This window comes from Daldinia caldariorum (assembly GCF_022478825.1).
Source record: "Daldinia caldariorum strain CBS 122874 unplaced genomic scaffold F4812scaffold_16, whole genome shotgun sequence".
NCBI lineage: Eukaryota > Fungi > Ascomycota > Sordariomycetes > Xylariales > Hypoxylaceae > Daldinia > Daldinia caldariorum.
The window spans coordinates 829,783-838,362 of record NW_025953052.1 but is presented as its reverse complement, the minus strand read 5'-3'; the positions used below and the strand labels follow the sequence as shown (position 1 = coordinate 838,362).

The 8,580-nt window shown below is 46.2% G+C and overlaps 2 protein-coding genes across 2 annotated transcripts; one reads left to right on the top strand and one right to left on the bottom strand.

Annotated features, from left to right (window-relative positions):
• Positions 1 to 957: 957 nt before the first annotated feature.
• F4812DRAFT_138317 (uncharacterized protein) lies at positions 958 to 3,549 on the bottom strand. The gene is made up of 5 exons (XM_047929605.1): positions 2,874 to 3,549; positions 2,696 to 2,785; positions 1,990 to 2,637; positions 1,807 to 1,933; positions 958 to 1,749 (listed from the first exon to the last, which is right to left on the bottom strand). Exons 1-5 carry the CDS (start codon positions 3,234 to 3,236, stop codon positions 1,547 to 1,549), a joined length of 1,431 nt encoding a protein of 476 aa, XP_047787585.1. The 5' UTR covers positions 3,237 to 3,549; the 3' UTR covers positions 958 to 1,546.
• A 1,273-nt stretch (positions 3,550 to 4,822) lies between these two features.
• On the top strand, positions 4,823 to 6,864 carry F4812DRAFT_440283 (uncharacterized protein). The gene is made up of 3 exons (XM_047935145.1): positions 4,823 to 5,155; positions 5,217 to 5,357; positions 5,416 to 6,864. Exons 1-3 carry the CDS (start codon positions 5,099 to 5,101, stop codon positions 6,448 to 6,450), a joined length of 1,233 nt encoding a protein of 410 aa, XP_047787584.1. The 5' UTR covers positions 4,823 to 5,098; the 3' UTR covers positions 6,451 to 6,864.
• Positions 6,865 to 8,580: the final 1,716 nt, after the last annotated feature.

The following is an 8,580-nucleotide window of genomic DNA, read 5'->3' as shown; positions in this document are numbered from 1 at the left end:
CCACCCCCCACCCCCCCCACCCAACCCCCCCCCCCCCCCACCCCCCCCCCCCCCCCCCCCCCCCCCCCCCCCCCCCCCCCCCCCCCCGCCCCCCCCCCCCCCCGAGACTGGGACCGTGAAGAGATAGAGAAATGTTGATAGAGAAAAGAAAAAGCATTGCCGGTGTGATTTAACAGCAGGAACCCTTTCGTCACAAAGGGCGTCTGAATTAACCGGCTGCCGGTGCCGGGCGCGCGCTCGCGCGAGTGAGAGCGACTTGAACAACGCAACGAAACCAGCTTGGATGGAACCTGGAACCTAGCAAACAAAGCATAGTCCGTCCTCAAGTATTTGTAATGAGTCAATCCATATGTTTGATGCCATCGCATAATTTTAAAAAGCTACCTAACCTTAGGTACCTATATATTATTCTTTGGTCATCTTTCAGAAAGATGATATACTTATAGAACTAGGTACACAAATCGTCAAAGCTCTTATCTGCAGCTATTTACAGCTGAGGTTGGGCATGATTACAAAGCCCCCTCGAGCCTAAATGACGCCAGATCAACAAGGATTCCCGTTGTTGGATCGTCACTTCTCACACCCTTGGAACCGGAGATCCTTAAGCATATGTCATATCACATAACATACACGACAAAAGTGACTTAGGTATTCTTAGGAAAAATCAAAGGTCTATTCGGTTAGGTTAGAGATAATTAAGTATTTTATTTTATTCCTAATCTGACTTACCTCCTAACTGGGTTTGCTGCATTATTCAAAACCCAAACGAGCTTCAGCTGGCTGGCATACCACACTCCAGATCAGTAATATGGAGAATAAACCCAAGGCATACGAACGGAATCAAATCGTGCTACTCCGACTTAACTTATCGTCTTTGTTCATGAGCTCTACAACCTGGTGGCCTTCCTGTCCAACCAGTCCGCTCGGTTGGGGACTACATACATCCGCCCCTATGAAGAGGTATCGTAACAATAACAAACCTCTACGTCACCTTTTTTTTCCTGGTCAAAAGAGAAGAGAGAAGAATTTGGTCCCTTGTGGGCCATCAAGAAGCCAGCTTCCACAGCCTGAAAAAAAGGGGGGGGTTAAGAGAAGAATAATAGCGCCGTGACTTCGTCAGGCTCAACGCGGGAAAATCGTTGCGCCGGTATCAATAAATGCTCGGAGGTATCAAAAAAGCGTTTAAGGAAATGCCAGAAACTTCTTTCTTTTTAGGAACGGAACCAAACAACAAACAGTGCCCTAGACTTTCAAGAATCCGAGCTAGAATCACAACCACAAAAATAGCAAAAGAGAGAAAATGTTAAAAAGTAGAAAGTAACAAGCAAAAAACTGGAATGCGTCATCTAAAGAGAAAAATCCACAATAGGTGTGGCTTGCGTTCCATCGAAAATACCTAGAGGGTCCATGCTCAAAAACGTGCATTCATCTACTGAGCAACCAGACTTAGAATAGGGGGGAATGTAAGTGGCGTGCACATCCGAGAAGGGAACTTGTTAACCAGACGCTCCACCAAAGAAAAAATCAACCCCCTCCTTAGGACCAACTAACCCTGGTATCCAGGATATCCACTGTTGAAACTCTGGGTAGGTGGTGGTTGCGTCCACGGCTGGTTAGGCGGCTGTTGACCGCGTCCGTAACCCCCCGCGCTCGGCGGACCGCCATAACCCATGGGCTGCGCTCCATAACCGGCAGGCGACTGGGCTGGCGGTCCACCGTAGGGTTGCTGCTGACCACCATACTGACCTGCTTATACACGTGAGCACGATGATCTAATCAAACATGAATAGAGCATAAATCGCATACCTCCATACTGTGGGAAAAATGTCGAGGGCGTACCTGGGTATGCAGACGCCTGAGCGCTCTGAGGGCTAAATGCCTGTTGTGAAGGATCGAAGCCCCCTTGGGCATTGGGGGTTTTGTCCTTACCCCACTATCATATATAGTCAATATCAATTCCCATGCGCTATGGATGAAGCTTTAACTTACACTGCACTTTAGAGGTCGACCGTTGACATTGTATCCGTTTAATTGGCAGATGGCCATCGCGGCATTCTCGTGGGTGTCCATCTTGATGAATGCAAAACCTCGATCGGCTTGGAATCGGGATTCCGTAACGTAACCAAAGTTCTGGAAAAGGGGCACGACATCGTTTTGGGTGGTGTATGGGGTCAGATTGCCAACATAACAGGTTGTCTGCCAAGCTGGTGTCTGATTGACGATCATATCGTAGCTCTGAATTCCATGGGTAGGGAAATGGTGGTGACCATAGGGGGTAGTAGGTGTCATGCCCATAGCCTGCATCGCCTGCTGTTGAGCCATTGAAGGCTGCCCTTTCTGGTTGGCCCAGTTGCATCGAATTGCACGAGAGCCCAGCCACTCTCCGTCCATCGAACTCAAGGCCTTCTCAGCATCCGCACGGTCTCGGAAAGCGACAAAGCCATAGCCGCGAGAACGTCCAGTCTTCATGTCCCACATAACACGGGCTTCCGAGATGGTTCCAAACGCCGAAAAGGCTTGCAATAGAACTTCATCGTTGACTTCATTGGATAAGTCACCAACGAAAATGTGGAAGTGGCCCGATGTGTCCTCCTTGTTGGTAGTATTGGACTGATAGGCCCAATTGACTCTAATCTCCTAAACTGCTTGTCAATTCTGTTGTTTCATTTCTTAAGGGAAAGGAGCGAAATCTTACAGCTTGGTGGACACGTCGACCATTTAATGTCTGCATAGCACGTTCAGCTGCACCGGGGTCATCGTATTCGACAAAACCATAGTTGTATCCCTTTTGCTTTAATAGTATTAGCGCATGCCTAGAACCATACTATCACGATGCAAGCCTGTGGCAATAGGGTTCCTAGAATATCACGTACGTTCTTGTCTGGAATTATCTTAACATTCTGAACATGCCCGGTAGTCTCAAAGATCTGGCGCAGGACGTCCTCTGTCACGCGAGGGTCAAGACCACCTACATACAAGGCGCGCTTGTTAGGTTCGGGAGCCGCACGTCGCGGGAAGGGGCCTCCACTGTTAGGAGACATAACTCCTCCCTTGTCGACAGCAGACATAGGAGAGGTGATGGCTGTAGGGATGGGATTGGTATTCGGCGGGATGTGGAGAGGCGGCGGAGGCATGTGGGTAGGATTAGCCTGGCCATTTTGGTTGTCAAATCCAGGCGCGCCAGCATTAGGCTGCGGCGGGGGAGGTAGCTGAGAATTGGCAGAAGTATCAGCCATTGCAAACTAACAATTAACTGAAATGATGTTGTAAGATGTGGATGAGATTGTTTTGCAAAATTAATTCGTTGCTGCGATGCGACGGAAAATAAGCAGGCGAAAAGCTGATTTGCGAAAAGATGGCGGGGTGCGTATTTTCGGTTTTCTGGATTAAAAAGGTCTCCTAATTCTTATCGACGTGGGAAATTGTCGTAGCTTCGTTTAATTGAGTTCGTGAACAAAAAAAAAAGAGAGGTGAGAAAAAGGTGGGGTATTGAAGATCGGATCCCGTTGCCACGGATTCCCTTTTCTTCCTTGAATACAATGGTCGCGCTCGTTGTTGGCGAATCTATCGGTATTGTGCAAATAGTAGGCGAAAATGCGCAATGACGGGTAGGAGATGGAAGAAGGCAAGTAAGTTTTTTGTTATCGAATGGAGAGATCTCGAAAGAAAAAAGGAACTCGTTCGAGAATGGGACGCCGATACAATGCGATTCTAGACGAAGACGCGCTGAGAGGAATAAGGTCTTCGCTACTCAATAAGAAGGGCCGCCTTGACTGAGAAGAGAGACCAAGAGTGACGTCCACTTTGCTGTCGGCAGGACTGTGATAGCGGCGGAGTAGGAACGTATGCAGAATGCAACGCCTTCAAGCGACCGGACGACAGTAAGGAAAATAACAAAAGTGAACCTTTGACCGAGGGGAAATAAATACGACGACTGCGACGAGAGGAGAACAAAGATGAGAAGGAAGAGAGAAAAAAGGAAACTGCCTTAAAAGGAGGAGTCCCCCAATTTTCAACACACGGCACCGACGATACGTGAGGATTTTCTGCACCACGATATGGGGGAGATGAGAGGAAGGAAAAGGAAGCAAACGAACGGGTCTCGCAGATGCGGCGTGGGATTGGGTTTTTTTTTTTTTTTTTTTCAGACGAGTTTGATGGATAAGTGGAGATGTCTTGTTCATAAATGTGGAGATGGCAGCCCTTCCGCTCGCAGATGCATACCCCCTAAGCTACCTACGGCAACCAGCTCTAGGTACGAATCGTAGAGAATATAGAGAAAAGTTTGGTTCAATGTTGGTATTTAATGTATTAATTGGTATTGTACCTGCCTAAAGGTAGGTGGTAAGTCCCGGAATATTGAATGATAGAGGGGTAAAAGCTGCTAAGCCACACAAAGCATTGACGAAAGAACATATCTGAAAGGCTGAGGTACATAGTAATAGGTAACTGCATAAACGTGGGGTGATTGACCTATCCGACCTGCAACTTTCAGAATTGCATGTGCGCTTACTTTAGGTACCCCACATGGTTAAGCCCGGGCTGTTGTTACTTTTATAGCTTTTATAGCCTTAATAGTAGTACTTATCAGGTATGTTTTATGCCTATTTATATTGGGTTGACCTAGGTATGGTTTCGTCAGATGATTGCTAATTTAACCTCTTCACAAGATTAATAGAAATTACAGGGTTATATATAATGCTATTAGAAATGACTTTGTCCAAAGGCAGCCATGCTTCCTCGCTGTGATGGAATAGTGATTTTTATGTATTTGTATTGTATTGTACAATACCTACCTCCATACATGCAAACATGTAGCGACCTAGTCACCAGCCACAGGCTAAGGAGTTAGCCGTACGCCAGCAGAAGGGACCAATACTTTTAGCAACCTTACATTTCAGCGCGGACAGCGACCAAGCTACAATACAAATCTCGGTTCATTCATAAAACATAAAACGTGAAGTACAAATATTTGAAAACACCTTCCAATCGACTCAGCTATTCACATAATACTAGATCATATTATAATCTACCCTCTATTTTGTTTCTTTTTTTTTTCATATTTAGGGGTACGTCACGACGCATAATACTAGCCACCATGGCGGCTCCCAAGCAAGATCCTCTTGAGATCTTAGACAAGATGTTTAACGAAGTCGTGAGTTGTTCAATAACAAGAAAACTTGAACCGGGTGACCTGATTAATAATATCATCGCAGCTGGTGCAAACTGGGAAGCATCTCAAAGTACATGCTAAGGATGGGTCAAGGAACGTTAACGCGAGCAACGCGATACGCGCAAAGACGTCAGATTTGCTGGCGACGTATCACTATGCTTTGGACGACCTCGAAAGCGAAATTGTATGCACTGGCCTTGTCATATAGCTCCTAACCACGTTCGGACTAACTTCGTCAACAGACCAGGGCCAAGGCTGTCATTCTGCGAGATCTGGAGAAGCTACGTGCAGCGCGAGCTCCCGTTCCTGCTCCCGCTCCTGCTCCGCAGCCTGTGGCACCACCGGCACCAATGATGGAATTGCCGTCCTCAGCGGCACACACCATGAATGCCCGGGCCGCCTTTGCTCCTAAGCAAGAGAGCAAGCCGGCAGCCCCGTTCCCGGACATGGGCGTAGGCATGTCTACTGACGTAGTTGATCTGACTTCGAGCGACAAGAAGCCATCGCCACGGGTCCCACCTGGTGCTATCAGGCCGCCCGTTAGGGCCACTCCCCCGATGAAGAACGAAGTAAAACCTTCTCCAAAACAACCACCCAAGCCTTCACCCAAGCTAGCTCAACCCCCCAAGGTAACCCCAGTGCCTCTGCCGCAGATCCCGCGGCTCCAACCTCCTCAACCACCTGCTATAGGGCCTGGCGCTACAACCCAACCGCAGCCGGGAGCTCCTAATGGTCAACTGAATAGACCGGTCCAAACTACACCGGCGGCGCAAGCTGCCCAGGACGCAACTCTTAATGCCATGTTACTGCCTGGTAATGTTGCAGGTGGCGATACTAACGCTGCAGGGGGTGGCAATGCGCTAGGTTTTACAGACATGCAATTCTCCCTTGCGCCATCGAACAATGAAGCATCGGGCGCTCCTCCGGCTCCAATGCCTGAATTTGACCTTACAACGTTCGCCCCACAAGAAGGGAGTAATAACACGTTGCTTGACACATCCAAGCACGGTAATACCAACACAGGGCCTGCTACAGGAACTAGTCAGAACAATATAACGGTACCCCAACATCAACCACAACCAAAGCAAGAAGACAAGGCCGATACAAACCTCGATGACTTGTTCAACCTGGACAATACTAACGGCGGGACCGACAACATGTTCGACCTGGGAGGCAGCGGTGTTAACGATACCGCATTTGACGATATGTTCTTCGGCAACAATAACGACACGGATCTGGAGCACTTTGACGAGGAATACTTCAACAGCTTTCAGTAATACCCAGGTCAGATAACCGGGTTGTATCATCATTCTCATCGAAGGAAATTAATAACCTCTAGCGGCTGGACTTGGAAAGGAATTATCATTATTAGTTGGCGAAATAGTAGGTAGAAAAGTTTAATCAGCGTTCTATAATATCTATTTGGTCCCATGTTAGCCTTTTGGTTCCGAATATTATTAGCCTTTAGCAACTTTACTTTTGATGTAGTAGAGTCAGTATTCGAAGTACATTATTTATATTGATAAACCCCTGGACTGCAAGAGTCTTGTCATAGGGGGAGGTTTCCACTCATGTGCAGATATGAAGTATACATATTTGCGCTGGCAGCATTTGGTAACAGGTTAATTCCACCAGGGCCACTTGGCTTATGTAATGATATGTAGGTCTTACTAACGTCCCCCTTTTCAGATCAAACCAAATACCTAGGTAGGCCACGAAATAGGGGTTGGGATTCCAAGCAAGATATTTCAAGGGAAGGATATTTTAGGGGGGTATGATCACAGGTCTCTATGGAATAAGATCGATGTTTTTTTTACGGAACGAAGTTGTTTCCATATTTTCTAGCCCACGTTGTCGCAAAAATGATAGGTACAGTACGGTAGTTAGGCGTTTTTTCTTGAACTATCTACTACTATATGATACCTAGGTACAGAGTGAGTCGATTCAGAGACTGATAACAATATAATTTAATAAAAATATATAACTATCAGAATCAGGGGACGTCGATGTGATGTTTCGTTCCTGGATACCTAATACTGGTTGAAAAGGGGAAGAAAACAGGAGGGAAACAGATCTATCTACAAGATTGGAAATGAGAATAAAAAAAAATTAAAAAAAGTAATAAAATAAAAAGGAACAATTGACAAAAAAGCTGGGGGCCCAGGTCATACCCCATTGCATGTTGGGCTGAGTAAGTTGGCCTGCTTACCGCCCATGCGCTGGAATCGAACCCGAACCGCCTACGAAAAACGCCTCGAGGAGTTATTTCTATAACTACTTCCGCAACCACTCGGCCAACGGCCACTTCCGACTTCGCGGCGGCGAATTAGGGGTGAAGGAATGGCTTGTTACTGCACATTATGAACTTAGGTTCCGGAGGGGGGTTAGATGCCTGGCAACCATGAGAATATGTCCTAGGTATTTTTGTATTCTTGTAGCTTGCTTGCTACCTGACGACAAGATTTATGATACCTGGGATCTCTCTCCTTGGTGCTTTTTAGTTATGATGCTACTTAATGAGAATTGCTTGTAGTTTCTGTCACCTTGCACAAGTGTCATGATATGAGGTCAGAAGCCAACTCCTGTGGAAAACTCATTAAATACCTAAAAGATGCTTGCTCTCTATAATTATTATTCCACGAGCTCTGAACAGAACCCAAGTCCATGGGAGAATGAAAAACAACTGCAAGCAGACTGTCACTCACCTCCTCATATATAAATAATCTCTATATGCAACCCATTTTTTATCTATATACGGATAAATCATGGCGTTTGACTTGCTGGATTATAATAAATATGTATCACGAATAGTAATCCTAAGTCATCCGGTGTATTTTATAAATATATGAGGGATTCCATATGCTAATCACCACTTTCTTCAAAAAAAAAAAAAAAAAAAAAAAAAAAAAAAAAAAAAAAGAAAAGAAAAGAAAAGAAAAAAAAAAAAAAAGAAAAACGGCGGACTCGAGCGCTTCACCGCGAAAAACCCTCCTGAAGTAACCATGTGGCCACGACACAGGAAGTTTGTTGCTCCCGGAACCGCATGACCATCAAGACGAAGCAAGCGGCTACGCTGCTCCAATTGCTAAGCTGCGCTGCTGTTTCCTTAGATATATGCCTTACGTAGGGTAACATCGCCTGGGCGACAAGAAAGAGAGAGTCCTAACCTGCCTGGTAGGTACTTGCATTGCTAGTTATAGACTAAGGTTATTTACAGTAGACCACATGTATGAAAGTTATCTTGTACTTATATATATCATATTTAGTCAGTATGTAGTTCCGAAGCCAAGATCGCCGCGCATGCGGTCCGCATCATATGACCTCCAGGCAGCAGAATAACGGACGGCTTATATAAGGAGAAAGGGGGCGGTGCTAGGTATGCCGCGGGGGGGAACTTTTATAACAAA

Excerpts from the sequence above, each read along its gene's own strand:
- F4812DRAFT_138317 (XM_047929605.1), bottom strand. The coding sequence starts at position 3,236 with ATGGCTGATACTTCTGCCAATTCTCAGCTACCTCCCCCGCCGCAGCCT. Across the intron at positions 2,786-2,873 it reads AGATAATTCCAGACAAGAAC|GGATACAACTATGGTTTTGT; the intron begins GTACGTGATATT and ends TTAAAGCAAAAG. Across the intron at positions 1,750-1,806 it reads ATTTTTCCCACAGTATGGAG|CAGGTCAGTATGGTGGTCAG; the intron begins GTATGCGATTTA and ends CACGTGTATAAG.
- F4812DRAFT_440283 (XM_047935145.1), top strand. The coding sequence starts at position 5,099 with ATGGCGGCTCCCAAGCAAGATCCTCTTGAGATCTTAGACAAGATGTTT. Across the intron at positions 5,156-5,216 it reads ACAAGATGTTTAACGAAGTC|CTGGTGCAAACTGGGAAGCA; the intron begins GTGAGTTGTTCA and ends ATATCATCGCAG. Across the intron at positions 5,358-5,415 it reads ACGACCTCGAAAGCGAAATT|ACCAGGGCCAAGGCTGTCAT; the intron begins GTATGCACTGGC and ends CTTCGTCAACAG.